Below are 25750 nucleotides of genomic sequence, written 5' to 3' on the forward strand. Positions count from 1 at the left end.
GAGTGGAGTTCAGTTAATTTTCCTGTAGATAATCTGTTCCTAATCTTGTTATCTTGAATCTCATTGGTTTGCATCAATCTCACAAAATGTCTCAGAGCATATCAGGAGAATTATATTACTATGATGTAAACAGCAAAGTTGAGAGTTGGCAACAATTTGCCTATTAGTCATTGTACTATTAGGACTGTACATATGTCAATTTGATTGTGGTTGTGATTTAAAACACAAATTATAAATCATCTAGCTACACATCTGTGCTGCATATTATGTGAGTCTGCCTATCCCTTTGGCCAGGTTTGAGGAATGGGAATGAAGTTAAATATGACAGGATATCACTCTGTTAAATGGAGATTCATTGCCCAATAACATTATCCATTTCCTGCTGCAGATCTTTTGCCTGTGTATAAGTGATGCATAAAAATTACAGGACTCAGAGCTCCATGTTGGCTCCAATGATCCTCAGTTTGATTCCCAATTTGCACTGGATGCATGGATCTCAGCCAAAGTAGGAGTGTGGCCATTATAATAGCATCCTTGAGCCAGAGAGGGAAAATATTAAACTAGTGTTTTCATTTATGATCATTATCACTGCTATGCATATGTAAATATTGGGTGAGGATAGTATTGTGCTTGACTCTGCTGTTCCTCATAGTTTAAAAGCTTGCTGTCACACACTGCCAGTGCTCATATGTTGAGAATAGTTATTGGAGTGAGAGATGGACAGCTGATATGCTTGTGGAGACATACTGCAGTTTGACTTACATCACTTGAGGGCTAGGAGGAATACCCTCCTGACCAGGTTCCTTCCCACAGATCTACCTTTTCTTGGCCTAATGTTGACTGACAACATCACTAGCACCCTTTTCCACAGGCTTCAAAAAAATGCCACTAACAAAGACACCAACAACACACTTTGTGACTATCCCTTAATAGCCCACTTTGCCCTGCCAACAGCATTCAGAATGGACAATAATCCCATCCTTCTCCATTGTATCTCCTTTGTATTCCAGTAAAATACATAGTTATGACACTGGATTCATAAATCAGAAGTTATGAACTCCCTCTATGGCATGTTACAAAATTGAATTCAAAATAAAAACTTTACAATCACATTAGCAAACAAGTGAAGAGAGTATTCAGCAGAGTGCATACCTCCACCACGCTGTGTTAACTCAATGTTATTCTACTCAGCTCTTCCTAGAGGCTTTTTCTTGCTAGGCTGATGCTCCATAGCTACAAAGCTGAAAAAATAAATCTTTTTATTAAGAGCTTCCATTTATTGAAAGGGGAATCGGGTATAAAAGTAGGGAAGTGTTGCTACAGCTGTGCAGGGCCTTAGTGAGACTGCACCTAGAGTGCTGTGTACAGTCTTGGTCTCCTTACTTAAGGAAGGATTTAATTGCATTAGAAGCAGTTCAGAGAAGGTTCACTCAACATATTCCTGGAATGAAGGGGTTAGCTTAGGATGGCCTAAACCCATTAGAGTTTAGAAGAGTGAGAGGTGATCTTATTGAAACACATAAGATCCCAAGGGGACTGACAGGATGGATGCTGAGAAGATGTTTCCCCCTGTGCAGGAGCCTAGAACTAGGGCACACCAGTTTAAAAATTAGGGGTCTCCCATTTGAGACTGAGATGAGGAGAATTTGTTTCTCTGAGGGTTATTCATCTGTGGAATTCTCTTCCCAGACAGCAGTGGGTCATTTAATATACTCCAAGCTGAGTTAGATTTTTGATTGACAAAGGAGTCAAGGGTTACGGGGTTGGACAGGAAAGTGGAGTTGAGGCCACAATCAGATCAGCCATGATCTTATTGAATGGCAGAGCAGGCTGAAGGAGCCAAATGGCCTACTCCTGCTCCTAATTCTTATGTTCTGGTATCTCACTGAGGAGGCTTCAAGCCAATCCACATCCAACAACCTGCTCTGAAATCTCTGCTCATATTTTGATAGCTATGACAAATTCCACCACAGCAGATTAGTCAATCCGCAACATTCTTAAACAATCAACAACATTCTAAAAAAAAAGTCAATTTGCCCTATCTCCCAGGATCTTCGTAGGGACCTGTAACTTTTAAAAAGAGATTTGAACTTCCAGTTGATAACTAAAAGAATGATGCTCAAGATTTCACGTTTTAAAACTTTACTGTAACCAATGTCGAAATGCACTATTGACTAAACACCATTGAAACTTATACTTTAAACTACAGAGAGGAATGTTCTGCTTCTATACTTATCACATATTACACTTTCCAAAGAATTACAGTCCTTTTAGCAAATTGTCCACAGTTGCTCTCAGTTCCTATATCCCATTTCACTGAATAGTAACTTTGACTGACCGTCATCTAGTTGCTTTCCTCAGTTTTCAGAAAGTTTCTTAAATTCACCACCAGAAGCTAAAGCCTGTTCTAATTATTCTTCTTCCTCTTGGCTACACCAGGACAAATCTCCCAGAATCCTTAGAATGCCGCAGGATGCATCTCTTCAACTGGAGACCATCTCTCTCCCACATCCAGCTGCGGTAGCTCACAAAGCCAAACAGCCTTTTCTCTCTGATGACCACACACAACTTCTTTCTGAGATATTCTTGACTTGTAGGGAAGTCTGCAACCTGATCTCAAAAAATGACTTCCTCTGTCCTTTTCTCCATGGCAATGTGAAACACATTAACCTTGGATCCAGGTGGTAGTGCTGATTAGCTGTTCTTGACCCCAACTCTCTTTCATCTTAGAAGTAAATGGGCAGTTGAAAGCACGACTTTACAACCCGATGCCTTCAACATCTTTCTGGGATTTTGGGAGACTCAGAGTCTACCCATTATGAACTCAGGGACTGCTGCCATTGTTTCCAAGTGTAAATTCCTTGCATTTTCTTCCCAGTAAAACAATCCTTTCTTGATCGCTAACAATCAAACCAGCCAGGCTTACTGTCAGGTGGACTTCCGAACAGGTCACATGACCCCCCTTCATTTACCCTAAGCTGAAAGACACAGTCCCAAAACATAATAATCTTATAAACCCCACAATTGTAACATAACAGATCCTTTAAAAAATCCAGGATCCAGATTTGGAACTGTATCTTCCCAAAACATGAATCAGTTCTTCCTCATGCTATTCCGTACCTGTGTAACAAGTTCTATTGAAATCTGTCCATTATTTTTTGAGATATATTGCTTACAGACAAACAGACCAACAGGGGTGAAAACATTACCTCCACCCAACTTCATCAGCAGAGGTAAGAAGAGGGTGATCAGAAGCTATGTGAGCCCTTGGAAAACTGATAACAGTGATGCTGTTAATGAAAATAAGAAAATGGTGGACATACTGAATAACTACTTTGTATAAGTGTTTACAGTAGAGGAAGAGGTCATCATGCCAGACTTCCAAGAAAACTAGTATCGAATCAGAGGCATAAGTAAAATAACAGTAAAGGAGAAAATAATAACGCTAAAGAGAAACAAATCCCCAAGAGTACATGGTTTCCATCCCAGGGTTTCAAAAGTAGGTAGGTGAGAACATTGAAAATGCCCCAAGTAGAATCTTTATAAGTTCTCTAGATTCAGGAACCATTCCTTTAGATTGGAAAATGGTGCATTCCACTCCTCTATTAAGAGAGGTGAGAGAGGGAAGCCAGGGAATTTGGACCAGGTAGCTGAACATCTCCTGTCTGAAAATTGCTCGAATCTATAATTAAAGATTGGGTGAGTGAACACCTTAAAAATTGTCAGCAGATCAGAGAGAGTCAGCATAGATTTGTAAAGGGTAACTCATGCCTGATCAATTTGATTAATATTTTGAAGAGGTGACTAAATTAGTGGTTAGGGGAACCTCTATGAATGTTATTTATATGGGCTTCCAGAAGGCATTTGATAAATGACCTCATAAGAAGCTGTTGGCTAAAGTTGAAGCTCATGGAATTCAAAGCAAATTATCAAGCTGATTAGCTGGGTGGGAGGATGAGCTGTGAGAAGGATGCAGAGATGCTTCAGTGTGATTTGGACAAGCTGAGTGAGTGGGCAAATGCATGGCAGATGCAGTATAATGTGGATAAATGTGAGGTTATCCACTTTGGTAGCAAAAACAGGAAGGCAGACTATTCACTATTATCCGCTATTTAAGAAGAGTTGTAGAGATAAGCCAGGGAAGTACAGGCCAGTGAGTCTCACGTCAGTGGTAGGGAAACTATTGGAGAAAGTTCTGAAGGAGAGTATCTATCTCTGCTTGGAGAGGCAAGGTTTGATCAGGGATAGTCAGCATGGCTTTGTCAGAGGGAGGTCATGCCTAACAAATTTGATTGAATTTTTTGAGGAGGTGACCAGGTGTGTGGATGAGGGTAGTGTAGTTGATGTAGTTTATATGAATTTCAGCAAAGCCTTTGACAAGGTCCCATGTGGGAGACTTATAAAGAAGGCAAATGCACATTGGATACAGGGTAATTTGAAAAGGTGGATTCAAAATTGGCTTAGTTGTAGGGGGCAGAGGGTGATGACAGAAGGATGCTTTAGTGACTAGAAGCCAGTGTCCAGTGGCGTACTACAGGGATCTGTGCTGGGTCCCCTATTATTTGTCATTTATATAAACAACATAGATGACTATGTGGGGGGTAGGATTAGTAAGTTTGTGGATGGCCGGGCGGTTAACAGTGAGGTTGAGTGTCTTGGGCTACAGGAAGTTATAGACGGGATGGTCAAATAGGCAGATAAGTAGCAGATGGAATTTAACCCTGAAAAGTGTGAGGTGATACACTTTGGAAGGAGTAATTTGACAAGGAAGTATTTGATGAATGGCATGACACTAGGAAGTTCTGAGGAACAAAGGGACCTTGGCGTGTGTGTCCATAGATCTCTGAAGACAGAGGGGCATGTTAATGGAGTGGTGAAAAAGGCATATGGGACACTTGCCTTTATCAATCGAGGCATAGATTACAAAAGTAGGGAGGTCATGTTGGAGTTGTATAGAACCTTAGTGAGGCCACAGCTGGAGCACTGTGTGCTGTTCTGGTCGCCGTATTATAGGAAGGATGTGATTGCACTGAAGGGGGTGCAGAGGAGATTCACCAGGATGTTGCCTGGGATGAAACATTTAAGTTATGAAGAGAGGTTGGATAGACTTGGGTTGTTTTCGTTGGAGCAGAGAAGACTGAGGGGCAATCTGATCGAGGTGTACAAGATTATGAGGGGCATGGACAGGGTGGATAGGGAGCAGCTGTTCCCCTTAGTTGAAGGGTCAGTCACAAGGGGGCATAAGTTCAAAGTGAGGGGCAGGAGGTTTAGGGGGGATGTGAGGAAAAACTTTTTTACCCAGAAGGTGGTGACGGTCTGGAATGCACTGCCTGGGATGGTGGTGGAGGCGGGTTGCCTCACACCCTTTAAACAGTACTTGGATGAGCACTTGGCACGTCATAACATTCAAGGCTATGGGCCAAGTGCTGATAAATGGGATTAGGTAGGTAGGTCAGGTGTTTTTCACGTGTCGGTGCAGACGCGATGGGCCGAAGGGCCTCTTCTGCACTGTGATTCTGTGATCTAAATGTATATAAATTGAGAGAGGGGAATGTGCAATGAGACCTGGGTGTCTTCGTACACCAGTCGCTGAAGATAAGCATGCAGGTGTAGCAGGTGGTAAAGAAGGCAAATGGTATGTTGGCCTTCATAGCGAGAGGATTCGAGTACAGGAGCAGGGATGTCTTGCTGCAATTATACAGGGCCTTGGTGAGACCACACCTGGAATATTGTGTGCAGTTTTGGTCTCCTTATCTGAGGAAGGATGCTCTTGCTATAGATGGAGCGCAGCGAAGGTTTACCAGACTGATTCCTGGGTTGGCGGGACTGACATATGAGGAGAGATTGAGTCGGTTAGGATTATATCCGCTGGAGTTCAGAAGAATGAGGGGGGATCTCATTGAAACCTATAAAATTCTAACAGGACTAGACAGGGTAGATGCAGGAAGGATAGTCCCGATGGTGGGGGAGTCCAGAACCAGGGGTCACAGTCTGAGGATATGGGGTGGACCATTTAGGACTGAGATAAGGAGAAATTTCTTCACCCAGAGAGCAATGAGCCTGTGGAATTCGCTACCACAGAAAGTAGTTGAGGCCAAAACATTGTATGTTTTCAAGAAGGAGTTAGATATAGCTCTTGGGGCGAAAGGGATCAAAAGATATTGAGAGAAAGCGGGAGCAGGCTATTGAGTTGGATGATCAGCCATGATCATGATGAATGGTGGAGCAGGCTCAAAGGGCCGATTGGCCTACTCCTGCTCCTATTTTCTATGTTTCTATGATTAGGAAATAGGCTGAGCGACAGGAGACAGTGAGTAGGAATAATAGGCAGGTATTCTAATTGGCGCAATATGATTTGTGATATCACGTAAGGATCTGTATTGGGACCACAACTATTCATATTTATTAATGACTTAGGTAGTGGGATGGAGAGCCACAGATCCAAATTTGCCAATGAAATAAAGATACATGACACTCTAAACAGTGTAGATGGAAGCATGAAATTATAAAGAAATATTGATAGATGAAGTGAATGAGTGAAACTGTAGTGAATGAATTTCAATGTAGGCAACTGGTAATCCTCTTTGGACCAAAAAAAGATAGAACGGGGTACTTTCTAAATGGTGAAAATTGGAGGTCCAAAGAGACTTGGGGCTCGAGGTACATATGTCATTAAAATGCCATGAACCGGTACAGAAAATAATCAAAAGTCTATTGGATTGCTGGCTTTTATATCTAAAAAACTAGAATGCAATGGGGGGAAAGTCATGCTTCAGGTGTACAAACCCTGGTCAGACCACACCTGGAGTGCTATGCGCAGTACCAGGTACCACAGCTTAGGAAGGGTATATTAGCCTTGGATGGAGTGCAGCATAGATTGACCAGAATAATACCTGGACTCCAAGAGGAGGAGAGATTACACAAAGGAGGGTTGTACTCCCTGGAATTTTAAAGGTTAAGAGGTGATTTGATCAAAGTTTTCAAGATATTAATGGGGATTAGATACAGTTGATAGAAATAAACTGTTCCTGCTGGTTGGGGAGTTTAGGACTAGGGAGAATGGTCTAAAAATTTGAGCCAGACCGATCAGGAGTGAAATTAGGAAAGGTTTCTTGACACAAGGGGTGGGAGAAGTTTGGACCCCACTTCTGCAAATGGCAATTGTAGCTGGATCAATATTCATTTTAGAATTTAAATAGTTAACCAGCAGGATTAAGGCAAAATAGTAAAGGCAAAGGTGGGTATATGGAGTTAGGTTGCAGATCAGCCATGATTTCATTGAATTTTGCTCCTATTCTCATGTTCCTAGGTGTTAGTTGTTGTCAACCCTGTGCAAAATCACAATGCGGAGGAAAAAATAATCAATCAAAAGAAGGTACTTAAAAAGTGTATTTATTGGATCTGTAATACTGGGGTACATTTCCTGAGTTACTGCTGATATCACCGGATTAGTGCCTCTACTGCTGGATTTAATTTTATAAGAGGATGTTAGAAATGTTTTTGGCTGTCCCCGATTACTTAATTGGTAAGTGTACTTAGTACCAAGTTCAATAAAGTCTATGTACATAGGGAGTCGGAATAGTTTCCTTTGGTAATTGATTGTTGTAGAGCATGTCGTTATATTTTGATTATTAGGACGCTCTGGTGAATTTGCCAGTTTTTTTTGGTGTGAAAATCTGTAGGGTCATTTTCTTCAGTCAAAGCTTCAGAAACGAAACCAGCAATGCTCCGTGCAGTCTAACTCAATTTCTGTGGACGGTCGTATGTGATTATATTCAGGTTGACCTCCTGTGGTAAAGCTGTTTACACTTCAACATCTTGATATGTAATGGAAGTATTAAACTTGAATGACCCCGTTTTTTATACAGGCCCAAATATGGGCTGGTGTTAAAGGTCACCCTTGCTCCAAAGAGGTTTTGATCCTGGGACCCTATTTGCATATCAGCCAGGGAAAGGTAGCGAATACGTTGCAGGAGGCGGTGATAAATTGCTTGTGCCACTCTTTAACAGTTTACGATGGTAGTCTCTCACCTTTTCAAGTGCAAACACCTTCAAATCCAACTTCAGCGAGTGCGACTTTTTGGAAGGGGGAGGGGGACAGAGAGTAAGCTTTTAATCTTTCGCCATGATAAACTTCTACCCTCCAGTCCAGAGAAAGCCGGGTCCCACTCTTGCCCGACCTTCGCAGCTTCCCCCACCCACGCCCTGGCCCCTTGCAGCCGCAAGGCGTCGCTGCCAGGCAACTGCCCCGCGCCGCACGCGCACGCGCAGCCTGAGCTGGAGGGAGAAAGAGGGAGCGGGGGCAGGTTCAGAATGAGGGAGGGGCGCGGCGCATGCGCGCACCCCCCGGCCCCGGGGGGGGGGGGGGGGGCAGAGGAGGAGGAGGCGGGCGGATGGAGCGCGCGCACGGGGATGGACCAGCGGGAGCGCGCACGCGCGCAAGTGGAAACGAGGCGAGATGTTTGTTCGACGGCAGGAGGGATTAGAATAATGATAAAAAAAAAATAAAATCAAACCTGTAAGGGAGCCGTCAGTTTACAGACATTAAACCATATTTCCAGAAAATTTAACCTCCACCATTTCCTTCCCCGGCTGCTTTCGCCACTGTCCAGAGCAGGTGCGTGATGGGTTTTCTTTTATTTATTGCTCAAAGTTTCTGATGTGTGAAGTGAATTTGCAGCGAAAAGTTTCTCTTGTCTCCTTTGTGTTTTTCTCCCTCCTAATCACTTGTCGCAAATATGAGCGATCGCCTGCCTCTGCTTCCCCCCCCCCCCCCCCCCCCGCGGGGTGTGTGTGTATGTGTGGGCGGGCGAACGAGCGAGGAGGCCGGGACCGAAACCGAGACCGGGGCCTCGTTTAAAGCGAGGGAGGAAGCACTAACCACAAGAGAGCCTGAGATTTACTCAGTGGCCGCCGCAACACTCACCCTCCCTTTTCCAGATCAGATATGTAAACCATAAAACGATATCAATAACTGCACCGAGTCCAGGCTCAACGCATTGATCTCTCTTTCCCCTGTTCACCCCCCTACCAACACATCAACCCCACACAACCACCCCTCCCTCTCCACTCAGCCACCCCCTACTCAAACCCTCCTTCAGCTCCTTCCCCCTACAACCCGAACACATCCACTCACCCCCACCCCACCAAACATACCCGTGCACTTGTTTTAAATCGACTGGTATTGTGTTGAAGGCTGGGGAGAGGAATTCATAAATCTCCAAACGCTTGTGAATTGCACACTCGTTTCCCCCTCTGCCTTGTTATTATTTCATCTCCAGAGCTACAGGGTTTCTCTTCGCTCGCTGTGTGTTACCCTGAAGCTACTACGTGCGTGTGTTTATTATGGAAATTATTGCTCTCCCGAAAAATGTTATTGTTAATATTGTGCAATGTGCGTTGCCTCTAATTTTTATATTGGTTTTTTTTAAAACCCTTGCGTTATTAAAACACCTGGAAATGTTTTACTGATCAGGAATGAACTGGGTGGCAAGTTACAACATGAACCAGGGAAACATGGGGGAGGCGATGGCATAGTGATATTATCATTGTACTGGTATTCCACTGGTAACCCAGGTTCAAATCCCACCACGGCAGAGCAGATGGTGAAATTTGAATTCAATTAAAAAAAATCTGCAATTAAATGTCTGATGATGACCATGAAACCATTGGTTTCAAAAACCCATCTGGTTCACTAACGTCCTTTAGGGAAGGAAATCTGCCATCCTCACCTAGTCTGGCCTCCATGTGACTCCAGACCCACAGTAGTGTGGTTGACTCTTGAATGCCCTCTGAACAAGAGCAATTAGGGATGGGCAATAAATGCTGACCTAGCCAGCAATACCAATATTCCACGAATGAATTTAAAAAAACAACAAAACATAAGATTTTTGCTTTGAAGTTTTGTCTTTTTCCCCCAAGATGGCTCCTGGGCAGTCAGTTTACTGGGGAGCTCCTTATCGTGAACTTCAGTCCCTGGCCAACCGCTGCCACTCATGGCCTTCTCTCCCTAAATTTCCCCGTTCCACTGTTGAGTTCCCTTGGCTCAGAGTGGTTGCATTTTAGCTTTAATTTCAAGTTAACTGCTAGTTTCAACAGCCAATGTACTTCCCCAACCATACATGCTCACTGAATTCCTCAGTGAGCTCTGGGTTTTTCTTGAATTTTGGCTTCAAATTCCTGAAAACTCTGGACTTCAAGACTATGCTTCTGCGCTGGATAACACAGGTTACTGTGCAAGACGCAGCTCTGTGTCTCTGATTTGCTGCTCTGTTATTTATGTTTTAAATTAATTTTGATCAGCTTCAGCCCTTCCCCCATTGCTGCTGTGATGCAGGGTCTGAGGGACTCAGTACCCTAGTGAGCTAGTATTTGGACTGGCTTTTCTGGTTTGTCAGCCTCCGCGACAGCTACAGTCTGGTTCCTGCCCAGCGTTATACCTTCCTGGACTGAAGCACATCTCTCTCTCACTTCTGGATTGTATGACTTCTAACATTGTCGTCATCTTCTGCCCCGCAACCGATTCTGCACACTTCCTGGATCTTCATTTCAACAGGAATTCCTCCATCAGTACATCCTGTGATACTCTACTCTTCAAGCTTTATTTGCCCACCACACTTGTCAATGGTTCATCAATTCGCCACACTGATTCCACCTACCTACATCAACTTTAATCCACTATTATGACTTTAACTCTGGACTATCCCCTACTGTTTTCTATCTTTCCAGTGTAAGCTAATTAATGCCACATAACCAGCCTATGTAACTTTCCCTTTGTCCCTTTGCATGCGCACTTTCCCGATGCTGTGGACCTGAGCCTATTGCTTTCATTTCTACTTTATTATTTCCCCATCTTCTCAGCCCCTTCAAGACCCTTATTTCCTGTCATTAGGCTTCCTTTCATTTCTTCTCTTTCAGGTACTGAACCTTCCTAAATTCTTACCCCAAACCTTCAGACTCCTTGATTTTCCTACCCTCCTGCTGCCGTCCCATACTTGACTCCCTCTTGGGTTAGCCTATACCTTTCTGTGCCTGTCTTGGCATCCCCTGAAGGTCATATTGAGGCACATCCTGTCTCCTCACAAGCAGCAACCCCAGGCTCGCTCATCGTACTCTCTCACTGACCTTCCCCTTTCATGCCAGCTGAGGGGTTGGTCTAGCCAATCTCCTGTCTGTCCAACTCACCCTCCCTAGTCCTTTTTGACCTGTCTGCAACCTTTGACGCAGTTGACCGCTCCACCCTCCTCCAGTACCTCTTGTCCAGCTGGGTGGGACTGCGCAAGCCTGGCTCCATGTTTATCTATCTAATCGTAGTTAGAGAATTGCCATCAATAGCTTCTTTTCCTATTCCAGCACTCTTGCCTCTGTTGTCCCCCCAAAGATTTATATTATCCCCTTACAATTTCTCATCTACGTGCTGCCCCTTGGTGACATCATCCGAAAACACCTTCACTGACAACACTTCCTCACCAATAACAGTCTCGACCTTTCCACTGATTCTAAATTATCACGTTGCTTATCCCACATCCAGTACTGGATGAGCAGAAATTTCCTCCATTTAAATATTGGGAAGACTGACCCTAATTCTTCAGTCTCCATCACAAATTCCATTTCTTCGCCACCAATTCCATCCCTCTCTCCTGGCAACTGTCTGAGGCTGAACCATCTGTTTGCAACCTTGGTTTTATATTTGACTCCAAAATTCAGCTTTCAACCACACACCTGTGCCTATCACTAAGACTGCCTGTGTAAATCACCCATCTCTGCCCCTGCCACCGCTCTTCTGCTGAAACCATCATCATACCTTTGTTGCCTCCAGAGTGACAATTCTAACATGTTCCTGACCTGCCTCCCACATTTCTACTCTTTGTAAATTGAAGTCATGCAACATTCTGCTGCCTGTGTCCTAACATGTACCAATAGCTGTTCATTCGTCACCCCTGTGGATTGGCTCCTGGTTAAACATTGCCTCTATTTTAAAATTTTCACACATATTTTCAAATCCCCCTGCCCCCAATTTTTGTAATTGCCTCAAACTTTATAACCCTCCCAGATGTCTGTGCTCTAATCCTGGCCTCTTGTACTCCCAATTTTAAACCCTCCAGCATTGTTGGCTGTGCCTTCAGCTGCCTAGATCCTAAGCTCTGGAATTCCTTTGTTGCTCTTTCACTTCTCTCTACCTTGCTTTCCTCCTTTAAGACACCATAAAACCTACCTATTTGGTGAAGCTCATCTGCCCTAATATCTCTTAATATGGATCAGTGTCAAATTTTGTTTTAGAATGTTTCCATGAAACATGTTGGGACTTTTTTATTACGTTAAAGGTGGTATATAAATATAAGTTGTTGAAACCGTCTGCTCCTGTTTTAAAACACTGGATGTTATTTTTCCAGATCAGAAATATGAACTTGTTTTTAGATGCAGCAAATTAAGGTAGGCATCCCCTAGTTCAACCAATATGAGGGAAAAATCTACTTGACTTCATCCTCATCAATTTTTTAAAAAATTGTTCATGGGATGTGGGCATTTCTGACTAGACCAGCGTTCGTTGCCCATCCCCAATTGCCCTTGTTCAAAGAGTATTTTAAGAGTCAACAACATTGCTGTGGGTCTGGAGTCACATGGCCAGACCAGGTAAGAGTGACAAATTTCCTTCCCTGAAGGACATTAGTGAACCAAATGAGTTTTTACGACAATTAGCAATGGTTTTGTGGTCATCATTAGACTTTCAATTCCAGATTTTTATTGAATTCAAATTTAATCATCTGCCGTGGTGGGATTTGAACCCGGGTCCCCAGAGCATTACACTGGGTCTCTGGAATACCAGTCTAGTGACAATGCCACTACACAACTGCCTCCCCTTGTCAACTGGTTGTAGATGCATCTTTCCATGACAGTATTGGTAGGAGTGACCACTTCAAAGTCCTGCCTTCATGCTTCACTACGACAGTGCTAAATGGGATAGATTCAGCAAAGATCTAGCAGCTGAAAAGTGGGCATCCATGATGTGTGGTGGGCCATCAGCAGCAGCAGAATTATCTTTAACCACAAGCGGTAACTCAAGGCTGAAGCGTTTGCAACCACCTTCAACCAGAAGTGTCGAGTGAATGATCCACCTTGGCCTCCTCTTGAGGCCTCCACCTTCACAGATGCTAGTCTTCAGCTGATTCAGTTTGCTCCAGGTGATGTCAATAAATGGCTGAATGCACTGGATATGGCAGAGCACTGTGACAATGTCCTCGCTGTGGTGCTAAAGACCTGTGCTCCAGAAATAGATGCAATTCCAGCCAAGCTGTTCCAATACAGCGACAGTGCTGACACCGACAGTGTGTCTAGGCATAGCCTGTCCACAAGCAGGACCAATTAATTCCAGCCAATTACAGCTTATCAGTCTACACTCAGTGAGCAAAGTGACGGAAGGTGTAGGTGGCACTTACTCACCAATAACCTGCTCCGCAAGACCCAATTTGGGTTCCAGGATCAATTGGCCCCCAGAGCTCATTACAGGCTTGGATCAAACATGGGCAACGATTTGAATTCCAGAGGTGAGGTGAGATTGATTGCCTTTGATGTCAAGGCAGCATTGGACTGGACGTGGTATCAAGGAGCCCTAGAAAAACTGATATCAATGAAAATCGGGGAAAGTTTACCACTTGTTGGAGTCATACCAAGATGGTTGTGATTGTTGGAGGCCAGTCACCTCATCCTCAGGACATTGCTGCAGGAATTTCGCTGGGCAGTGTCCTAGGCCTAACCATAAGAAGTAGGAGTAGGCCATATGACCTATCAAGCCTGCTCCATTATTTAAAAAAAAAAATGGCTTATCTGATCTTGACCTCAACTCCACTTTTCTTCTTATCCCCCACAACCCTTAACTCCCCTATAGTTCAAGAATTTGTCTCTCTTAGCCTTGAATACTGTGGCTGTAGGATCAGGCCAGAAGCTGGGTATTCTGTGGCAAGTGACTCACCTGATTCCCTAAGGCCTTTCCACCATTTACAAAGGCACAAGTCAAATGGACTTGATGGATTACTCTCCACTTGACTGGATGGGTGCAGCTCCAGCTCACTGAAGAACCTCAACAGTCAATCCACTTGATTGACACTCTGACCACCACATTAAATCGTCACTCCTTGCAGCATGGGTACACCATGGCTGCAGTGTTGATCATATACAAGACTCAGTGCAACAACACTCAAGTCTTTCCAAACCTATGATGTCTACATCCTAGAAGAGCAAGAGCAACAGGAACATCATTACTTCCAAGTCACACACCATCTGACTTGGAAATATATTGCTGTTTCTTCATTATCAGTCAAGAACTCTCTCCCTAACAGCACTGTGGGAGTACCTTCACTACACTGCAGCAGTTCAAGCCGACTGCTCACTATCATCTTCTCGTGGGCAATTGGAGCTGGGCAGCATATAATGGCCTTGCTAGCAATGCCTACAAACTATGCTTTATTTTATTTAAAAAGAAATCGTTAAGTTAAATAAATCTTATAACCTGTGTATATGAGAGAGAACTTTTTATTATTGTTTCATGGGGTGTGGGTGTCGCTGGCTAGGTCAGCATTTATTGCCCATCCTTAATTGCCCTTGAGAAAGTATTGGTGAGCTGCTGCCTTGAACCGATGTAGTCCATGTGGAATGGGTACACCCACAGTGCTGTTTGGGAGTTTCAGTATTTTGATCCAGCAACAGTGAAGGAATGGCGATGTGGTTCCAAGTCCGGATAGTGTGTGGCTTGGAGGAGAACTTGCAGGTGGTGGCATTCCCATTCACCTGCTGCCCTTATCTTTCTTGGAGGTCAGGGATTTGGGAGGTGTTGTTGAAAGAACTTTGAGTTGCTGCAGCGCACCTTGTAGATTGTACACACTGCTGCCACAGTGCGACTGTGGTGGAGGGAGTGATTGACGAAGGTAGTGGATGGGGTGCCAATCAAGCGGGCTGATTTTGTCCTAGATGGTGTTGAGCTTCTTGAGTGTTTTTGGAGGTGCGCTCATGCAGGCAAGAGAGTATTTCATTACTCTTGTACCTTGTCAATGCTGTACAGACTTTGGGGACTCAGGAGGTGTTTTCATTGTTGCAGAGTTCCCATCCTTACTCAGAATGACACAAAGAAAGGTCGGAAAGTAATTTGTGAAAAGGACATAAGGAGGCTACAAAAAGATATAGACAGGTTAAGTGAGTGGGCAAAGAACTGGAGTGTAATGTGGGAAAATGTGAAATTGTCCATTTTGGCAGTAAGAATAAAAGAGAGTCATATTATCTTAATGGTGAGAAATTACAAGCTCTGAGATGCAGAGGGTTCTGGGTGTCTTAGTGCATGCATTGCAGAAGGCTAGTATGCAGGTACAGCAAGTAATTAGGAAAACTAATAGAATGTTATTTATTGTGAGGGGAATTGAATACAAAAGTAAGGACATACAACTGAAGTATGCTTCAGTTATACAGAGCACGAGTGAGACCACATCTGGAGTATTGTGTACAGTATTGGTCACCTTATATAAGGAAGGATGTAAATAGCAGTTCAGAGAATGTTTACCAGACTGATAAAAATAGGGGGAGGGGAGGGGAGTGGTGTGGGTGTGGGTGTGGGGGTGGGGGGGCGCCCATTTAAAACATAAAAGGCAGAATTTTTTCTGAGGGTCATGAGTCTTTGGAACTCTCTTCCCAAAACGGTAGTGGAAGTAGAGACTTTAAATATTTTTAAGGCAGAGGTAGATAGATTCTTAGTAAGCAAGAGGGGTGCTAGGTTATTGGGGGTAGGCGGGATGCAGATTTGAGGTTACTATCAGATCAGCCATGATCTTATTAAATGGCAGAGCAGGCTTGAGGGGCCAGATGGCCTATTCCTGCTCCTAGTTTGTATGTTCGCATCTTCTGACCTGCTCCTGTAGCCACAGTGTTTAGATGGCTGGTCCAGTTCAGTTTCTGGTCAATGGTAATCTCCAGGATGTTGTTAGTGGGGGATTTAGCGATGGTAATGCCATTTAATGTCGAGGGGAGATGGTTAGATTCTCTCTTGTTGGAGATGGTCAATGCTTGGCACTTGTGTAGCATGAATGTAATTTGCCACTTATCAGCCCAAGCCTGCATTTACAATATGCTTTTTAGAACCTCCGAACATCCCAAAGTGCTTTCATAGCAATGAAGTGCTTTGAGTTATAGCAACTGTCGTAATGTAGGAAAACATGCTGCCAATATACACACAGCAAGTCACCACAAACTGCAATGAAATAATGACCAGGTAATTAATTAATTTTAGCAATGTGGGTTGAGGGATAAATATTGGCCAAGACACGTATCAGTAGAAGACATGACCCGATTAATAAGGCCATTTAAAATAAAATGGAACAAAGCACTGGGGTTCATTTCTAGAGTGATAGAATTAAAAAGAAGAGATGTTATGTTAAACATGTATCGAACTGCAGTAGACCAATTTGGAGTACTGTGAATGGTCTGGTCTCCATATTTTAGATGTAATGCGATTGGGCATTGGAGAAGGTGCAAAATAGATTCACTATAAAGATGCCAGAACTGAGAGGTCAGATCGATCAAGAAAAATCAAACAGGCTATTGGCTCTTTTCTCTAGAAAAAAGAAACCTAAGGAGGTACCTCACCAAGGCATATTTGGCAGCACCTTCCAAACCCATGACCGCTACCTTTGGGAACGCCACTACCTGGAAGTTCCCTTCCAAGCCACTCACCATCCTGACTTGGAAATATATCGCCGTTCCTCCATTGCCGCTGGGTCAAAATTCTCGAACTTCCTCCCTAACAGAACTGTGGGTGTATCTACACCACATGGTTCAAGACGGCAGCCCACCACCACCACCTCAAGGGCAATTAGAGATGGATGATAAATGCTGGCCAGCCAGCGACACCCACTTCCCATAAATGAATTTTAAAAAAGCTGTTAAAACTATGAAAGGATTTGATGGGGTAGACGTAAGATGTTTCCATTTGCCTGGTAGAGTGCAGCTGCAGCAACACTCAAGAAACTTGACACCGCTCAGGACAAAGCAGTCTGCTTGATTGGCACCTCATCCACCACCTTCAACGTATACTCCTTCCCCCACCGATGCACAGTAGCCGCAGTATGTACCATTTACAAGATGCACTGCAGAAACTTATCAAGGCCCCCAAACTCGTGACCGCTACAGCCTAGAAGGACAAGGGCAGCAGATGCATAGGAACACCACCACCTGCAAGTTCCCCTCCAAGCCACACACCATCCTGATTTGTGACTGTATCACTAGCTCTTCACTCTCGCTTACATGGACTGCAGCAGTTCAAGAAGTCAGCTCACTGCCACATTCTTGAGGGCAATTAGGGATGAACAACAAATGCTGGCTTAGCCTGCCACACCTACATCCTGTGAAAGGAAAATATACTTGCAAGAGAGACCAGAACTAGCGGTTGTAAATATAAGATACTAATAAATTCAACAGGAAATTCAGGGTAAACCCCTTTAACCAGAGAGTGGTTAGAATGTGGACCTCACTGCTACAAAGAGTAGTTGAGCCAACTAACATAGTTGCATTTAAGGGGATGCTGGAATGTTGGATAAATCCATGAGGGAGAAAGTAACAGAGGAATATGTTGATGGTTTGATGAAAAAAGGGTGGAGGAGGACCGCGTGGAGCAGAAATATTGGAACAGATCTGTAGGGCTGAATGGCCTGTTCCTGTGCTGTATGTACTGTGTAAGATTATGAGAACACTGGTGAGAATTCCATTACCCCTTGAGTAATACAATCATCAGAGAGCATATCTCAGTTTAATGTCTCATCCAAAATACATCATCTCCAACTGTGCACCTAAATCCCACACTGAATTTTTCAGCCTGGATTATATGTTCAAATCCCTGGATTGGGGTTGAACTCACAACCTCTGACTCCAAGGTCATAGTGTTACCTAGCAATAGATGCAGCTATTGTTGTTTAGCATGATAAGTTCCGTAAAACTGAGCTTTAATGCTGGTTCTCTATTTCTTTCTTACTGGAAAAAATAGTTATGCACACAATTGTTTGTCCAGACTACTCACTAACTTTTTAAACTTTACTTGACACTAGTGCACTTATACGGTAGCATATGCAAAGCCAAAGGCAGTGTTGCGTTGATTCTCTAAATTTAATTTGGACAACCTTGCATACAAGTTAACCCACATGGCTTGTGTCAAACAAGCAGGAAACTTTTCCTGGGTTATAATTGTAACCTGTAAATATTGTAATAAATAGTCTACGTGAGACAGCACAATTTAAAAGTTCAGATGACATAAGCCATGAGTGGTTTATAAAGTCATTGGAATTCTGAGATTTTGTACCTTTATATAAACATGATAAAAGTCAATTTTTTTACAATACAATGTATTTACTTTGTACGTGAAAACTTATAAGTAGAATTACCACAGTCACTTTGGGAATAACTACACTTAATAATGTAAGCAACATGTGTTGAGATGAGAATTTCACAGGACTGATACTTAATCAGGCTTATAAAAACATTACCCACCTGAAAAATGTGTTTTACTGAAATCCAGTACTGTTCAATAATGAGTTATAATACTCTTGTAGGTATGTAATGTCATTTTTATTTAAATGCAGCCTGAACCTCCTGTGTCACATTTTATGGAACAATTTTTGGTCATGCCATATTTACCTTTTGTATACATTGAGTCACTGACTGAGGTAGCTGCTTCTGATCTTGGCAACAACAAAACCTCTTATTTTTAAAAATAAATCTTATGCCTCCTGCCACTTCTGCCACTGACCCGAGGTGGTCTTCCCTAGTTGCTGTGACTACTTTCTCTACCTGCTCATTTTCCCTGCTCCAACACCAAAGAATGTCAGAGTTTGTCTTTGGCATTGACTGGAACCTAGATACATATTTTTTTCCTACTTAAACAACTTAAAGCTAGTTCCTAGCTAAGACAGTGAACACTTTGCTTTTCTTTACTGCAGAATGTGAATCTCAAAGGGTTCATAGTACTTGAGTTGGGAAGAATCCTAAAACCTATAAACATCATATTAAGTTTGTGTAAAATAATAGATGCTCTTTCACTCATTACTAGGCAGTCCTTTTCCAAAACCTCTGGGGGTTGTGAAGAATTAATGATTGTACAACCTTTCTTCTCTTTGAGCCCCCTCCCCCCCCCCCTCCATTCCTACCTACACCCAGTGTAGTCCTGTGATTTTTAGCTTCTTATTGTTGTATAAACGTGTTTCTCTACAAATTGGGCAGAATATAATGTAGGTGACAGGGTTCTCGTCTGCCTGCTGGAGCCTGGCAAGAGTTCTGCATTGCCAATTTAAGGGAAGGCCTGATGAATTAAGAGCTAAACTGGGTAGTGTTGGGCATTCTCTGGGATGAAAGACCCTGGGGGCAGGAATCCCTCCCCCTCGAGAGCTGCAGACCAATTAGAGACCGACAACTGTGCATTACTCAGCAGCACCACCAGGGAAGTGATGGCTGGTGCAAGTATTGCACCTCCCTGAGGCCCAGGATTGCCAAGGGGCCAGAGGCAGATGAGTGATGGCAGATGGGGTTACGGCAACAAGGACAGTGGGGTGGCTCTTAGTGGGTCACCCTTCCTGATTCCAGGCCCTTTGATCAGGCAGAGTGCTTTTAAACGAGGGGACACCCAAAGATACTCTCCCCAATACTCATACCACATTACTGCTCTGCTCCAGCACGCCTGCACCACTCCTATATGCCTGTCATAGGGATCCTGGAATTAAAAAAGTAAGACATAAGATTGGGTATGTGGTCAACATGTAATAATTGTGATTAATTATAATTTTCTGAAGTTGATTCAAAAATCTGAAGCTGAAGACATAATTTGAACTTGAATCAGTCGCATAAAACAGTGGGTCGCCCTGTTCACTAAGCAACACCACTGAAGATCAGCTAGCACATATTGTATTGCATATGGAAATATTTAGCATGTTTGCCACACTTTGCTATGGATATAAAAATAACAGGTTGAAAAAACAGCAACTTACTGCTGGATTCTGAGCTTAAAATTTAAACACCTTTTAATCTGCCTTGTGTGTTTTGTAAATTACAATTAAATGCTGGTTGTTTTAAGATTGTATTTACTTAACCTCAGTTAGATGTTGTTTCCTTCAAGAGCTATAGCTCTCCCTTAGCTGAATAATACAAGCCCACTTCTGATAATTCAAAGTTTATTAATGCTAAAAAGTGGAATTGTGTAGTAATTTAAGCTTGAATGACCAGAATTGGACTAAGTGATTTTGGAGCTGGAGATGTGAATTTTATTGTCCATTAGGCAGCATAATACTCCTGCACTCTTAGAATAGTGGTTTTATTTGATTCACTGAGATGTGAGATCTGCTGATTTATAGATATTATCATAGTACCTGTAAACCTAAACCCTGTTGTACTAGGCTTGAGAAGCTTGTGCAAGTTTCCTAGAATTCTCCTTTAGTATCTTCAGTTTTCGCAATTCTTTTCGGAGGCTGTCTGTTTTGTTTACTTAATAGTTGTCATCAATTCACCCTGTAGCTTTTCTTTGTGTTGCTCTTAATGTTTTTTAGGCAGCTCAATAATGTGGCTTTTAGCATTAATTATTCCTTCTCAATGTGGTTTTCTCTGCTCATATTGCCTTTATTCTCATCTTTTCCAAGTCTGCCTCAATAAAATGTTTGAGTTACAGCATATGTAGTACACATGCTACATGTGAAGTGAAAATCTGTTGTAAAAATGAATTAAAAGATCTTGCTGTAATTCAGAGATTTGATTGAATTCTGACTAAAGCAGTAATTTTAAGATTGTCTAAGAAAACCATGATATGCAGGTCCATTGACTTTAAGTCATCTAAAAAATGTAAAAATGTACGGTGATCAATGTTTATTACAAGCCTTTACAATGATCTTCAGTATATTGAGGATAAACAGGTAGTACTTACTAATGTCTTTTTTTTTACCCCCCCCCCCCCCCAATTTTAGCACAACATTGGAAACAAATCATGTGGATTACTGCCAGCTTCAAAAGGTGAACAATAGTTTATTTGAGATGGCTGAGAAAGACGGAAAACTAGATGTATCTATTGTTCCAGGACAGATCTATATTGAGGTGGAGTATGATTATGAATACGAGGCAAAAGATAGAAAGATTACAATAAGGCAAGGTGAAAGGTATATTTTGTTGAAGAAGACAAATAATGATTGGTGGCAGGTTAAGAAGGAAGATGGCTCCAAGCCTTTTTATCTTCCAGCACAGTATGTTAAAGAACTACCTCGGAAGGCATTAATGCCACCAGTGAAACATGTACCCACTTCCGTTAAAATCAAATCTGCTAGTTTAAATGCAGATGCCAAGCTATTGCAACTGTCCACTGAAAATCTTTCCAAACCACTAGACTACTCCAGCTCTTTCAAATCCTCAATGGGACAATTGCAAGCTCAGACTTCTGCACAGAACCAGACAAAAAACCAAAGCACAAGCCAAGCACTGAACCAGGACCAGGCTTGTGTTCAAGGGATAGGCCACTTGCATTCTGGAGTCCAAAGTAGTGTCAAAGCTAGCAACCATAGTCAAGGATTCGGAGAAAATACATCACAATATGTAAGAGTTACAAATCCAAACCGAATTCTAGGACAACCACAAGATTTTGAAAGCCTGGATGTAGAGAAAATTAAAAACTTGGCTCATGAACCTTCATATGAATGGGCACAAGAGAGTTTGGAAAAGCATCAGCAAGACTCTGAATCAGGAGATGAACATAGTAGCAGCTCCACAGAACAATTGCAGGTATGAATTCCATATTACCACATTAAAGATTATAATTTTGCTGTTGTTATTAAGAGTAGAATTGCATTGCCTCATATATTCTTATTGAAGCTTGCACCTTGTACAAACCTGTTCTGGAAGTTTTAGTTACTTATGCCTGTTAGATTGATCTGTTTTTCTGTGCCCGTGTCTCATTAAAAAATCTGGATTTTTGGTGGAAATTTTGGCAAAAGTGATCTTTCCACACTGACGTATTGTCTGCGAAAACCCCTGCCACATAAACCCTATACTGCAACTTCCTCATTCGCTAAGTGTTAATTCAGTTGTCAATTGATTTGTTGTGAAGTTGTTTTAAGGTTCCTGAAACAATAGAATAACATAGTATTTGCTTGATAGAATAGCAATGTTTAAAACACACAGGTTTACAAAAAACATTTTGTATTAAGTGATCAAACCTGTCCATCAGCAATCAGTAAATATATTCTGATGTTGGTTCATGGTCATTGGATTGCAAGAATATATCCAGAAACGTACTTTGGGATATATTTTACAATTCACGTCTGACAGGTACCAATTAGAAGGCTGAAGTGGTGTAAATTCTGTCATGTTGGTGAACCAATCATTTTTACTGTGACCTGCCATAGTGATTTTGTCAATTACTCTTCCTGTGAAATGGTAAATACATTAATTCATTGTGTAGATTAATTTAAGATACTAATGGTTTACTTAAATTTTCAGAAAAAAATCATTCAGAACAGATATGTATATCAGTATTTGAAATTCCTTGCTTTAAATTCATTATTAGGCTAGCTTGGCAATACTAAACTTTTGAGGATTGAAGAGTTGCTGAGTGGGGAATGAACACATACTTGATCCCTATGTCTCTCAGTTTTTAATTTGAGAATTTTTTGTAGCAGAGGCTGCAGTAACTCCTATAGTGAAGTAACACTAGAGGGGTAGAACTATGTGCACGTCTGTTGTTTTGCAGTCACTGAATGAGTCAAATTCCATTTTTTTTATTTTGTGGTATTCAAAAGCTTCTGCTGATGTATATGCATCAAAGTCTGCATTTTCTGATGGTTTGCTGTGATTAGGGCAAATTCCATTTTAATTAAATGAGACATTGGGATTTTCTACATTGGTTGTTGTATTCTGAGAGTGGTACATTATTCTTTGAATGGCACACAGTTGTGTTCTTGGTGACGCGTAGCGATCTTTAATGTCTTATGGGACCAAAACTATCAAACAACCACTTAATGCATCAATATCAAATTCCTAACTACGATTGAAGTGTTTAAGCCATTTAAAATTGAGGATTTGGATGCACAAATGGTTAGTGTTCTAATTTTTCCCTTGAAATACCTTGTAGCTTTCCTGGGAATAGAAAGTATAATGGCCCAGGTTTTGTGGTCAGCAGCAAATAAACAGCTAGCCATTAATTATACTTACACTTCCCCACAGACTTTATCAGCATTTGCACTGTTAATTAGGAAACAAAAGCGATACGGTGTTCTCTACAGGGCACCTGGAACTTGTGTGAACAGGGCACGTGAACAGTGTATCGCCTTAACCAGTCAGATTGCCCAAAGTTTATTGAGCAGTGCGGAGACTAAATTAGGAAATGTAAATTAGGACAGCTAATTCAGTGCCAAATATGAGAACGAAATAGGGGAAGCAAGATGGGTGTAAGAGACAGAATTTTTAAAAAAGCTTTTTCGTTTTTTATCTTTTTTAAGTCTCCAACAATAACTCAGAAGGAATGAGACTATACGCTTGTAAAAGTTAGTTTTCAGTGCTAGTGAGGTTGTTTGGTAGTAATTAAGACTTATCACACCATTAAAAATTCACTTACCCTTAATGAACAAGTCCTAACCCTTGTCTGCCTTGTTTGGTGGATATCTACATTGCAGGTACTCCAACTTTATACCATTGCATGTATTTCAAAGCCAAGACTTTTGGTGAGATGGCAGTATAGCAAATTTCTGAAGGAGCATGGCAGCAGCTTCATAATATTCGCACTTAATTGCTCATCTGCGAGTGCTGGAAGTTGCTGTCCAATTAGTTCTTTATTTGCAGTAACAGCCTCACTGTAATTTCTACCACAAAATCCTGGCCAAAATGTCAAAGTTACCACTAAATGTCCTTCTAGATGAGATGCCTCTGGGTACGCTCTAGGTGCAACTGTGCCATATCAACCAGAGTATTGTGGGTCTGTGCTGAATTAGCTAATTACAGGAAGTATGTTACATGTGGCTTCAATGTATCTGGGAAAGGGAGAGGAAAATCCTGTTTTGCTCATGTTGGAAACTATGAATGTGTTTGATGGCAAAATAGAGAGCACTTTTAATTGAATGTATGTATGGGTGTGTATGTATTTGTATATCTTTTAAATCCTTATCTTTGTTGTAATACTCCGTAAGCCCTTCAGAATAACTGGGTATCCCCTAATTCAGTTGTAAATAGAGGTACCACTCAGTAAGTCAAAAAGTTTATGCATATCTGACTTTTGTTCTGTGAAAAGTAATATTTGAAATTGATTGCCTTGTTGCTAGCTTTGGCACATTGATAAAGCAGTGGGAAGTAAAATAAAATGTACATTTATTAAAGGCAGAAAACCAAAAGCTGCTTCTGCATGTACAGATGTGTGTCTAAAGCTCAAGACTATCTTGTTGCTTTCACTAAAATGATAACTAGCTGGTCATTATAGTGGACTTTATCTACCTACCATTGCCTTTGAGAAAGTATTATTTTCCAAATATTAGTGCAGCTCCACAGAAACAAACGTGTTAATTTTATAGTAATTGTATTTAATTGTATGCAGGTGATGGGCATTATCTCGGGGTTCACTTGAGCCCCCGTAGACACAGCCTGAAACTGCTGTTGTTGGAGTTAGGTGTGTGCTCATAATGTATAGCTCTAAATTAATAAATAATTTAAGATTGGCTGCAGTTTTGTTCTTCATCATCTGGCTTTCTGGGCAAGAACATAGAGAGCTATTTAAATGCATAACACATCAGTTTTTTGAAATTTGAAGTTTTTCTGTTTTAACCATTGCTCAACTTAAAGAATAAATTCCAACTCATTGGTGCAGTGAATGGTGTGATGAAATATTTAATGATCACATAAATATATCCTTTTGATATTTTACAATATATTTTCCCATGAGCTGATTTTTACACAGGTAAAATGAGGAAAAAAGTATCATTTGCGGCTGCTATAAGCAGGTTCTAGCCATGTTGATTTTGAGTCGGCCATTAGAAGTTGCTTCCTAAGGTGACTTATCCCTAATTTCTTGTGGAGGGTTGTCTATGCTGCACTCATCTCCTATAGTCCTTACAGCTGAGGTTAAGAATTTTGGCATATGGCTACAATTAAGGACTTGGCAAATGGGAGATCATCGGCTCAAAGCTACCTTCCGCCACTTGATTTGGTTTGTTGGTTGGCGAACTGCCTGCAGTTCTCTGAATCTTAAATATTACATTTAAATTTTGCTTTCCCCTTTCAAGTACATTTAATTTCAAACAGTAGCCACACTGACAAAAGTGAAGCTAATTTGGATTTTCCTCCACTTTGAGAAATACATTTGGAACAATTTGCCTTTATGGTATCTTTTTTAACTGTCAGAGACCATTTTTTAAAATTAGCTTTACAAATGCCTTTCCCACCAATAGAAGGCAAGAGTATAAGTTACATATGAAATACCTTACCATAGCAAGGTGCTTCACCTGGCTAAGAATTGGCAAAATAGTAAATTTAATGTTAACAAAATAAAATTCAAAGTAACTTCATTTGTTTCAGGTTTGCAAAAACTTCTCTCTGATAAAATGTAAAATTGTAATTTAGCATTGTATCTTTTTTTTGTATCTTTAAAAGTTTGTGGATCCAAGAGTGTAAAACGGGAAAGTCATTGTTCTGTTCAGTATTCCATGAGTTTAGAAGTAGGATGTGCTGAGCTCAGAAAATTTTATCTCCTTGGTAGCCAAGCTGCACA

At 41.7% G+C, this 25750-nt stretch overlaps 1 protein-coding gene across 4 annotated transcripts in view; it reads left to right on the forward strand.

Moving 5' to 3' along the window:
• The first annotated feature begins 8372 nt into the window (after window positions 1-8372).
• arhgap12b (Rho GTPase activating protein 12b) overlaps window positions 8373-25750 on the forward strand; it is a 247237-nt gene continuing 229859 nt past the window's right edge. For all 4 annotated transcript variants that reach the window (XM_078537661.1, XM_078537667.1, XM_078537673.1 and 1 more), the window contains exons 1-2: window positions 8373-8617; window positions 20976-21780. In XM_078537661.1, coding sequence (XP_078393787.1) covers window positions 21043-21780 — 738 coding nt within the window. In that variant the 5' untranslated portion in view covers window positions 8373-8617; window positions 20976-21042. The remainder of the gene's footprint in view (window positions 8618-20975; window positions 21781-25750) is intronic.

This window comes from Cetorhinus maximus, chromosome 3 (assembly GCF_964194155.1).
Source record: "Cetorhinus maximus chromosome 3, sCetMax3.hap1.1, whole genome shotgun sequence".
NCBI classification, from domain to species: Eukaryota; Metazoa; Chordata; class Chondrichthyes; order Lamniformes; family Cetorhinidae; genus Cetorhinus; species Cetorhinus maximus.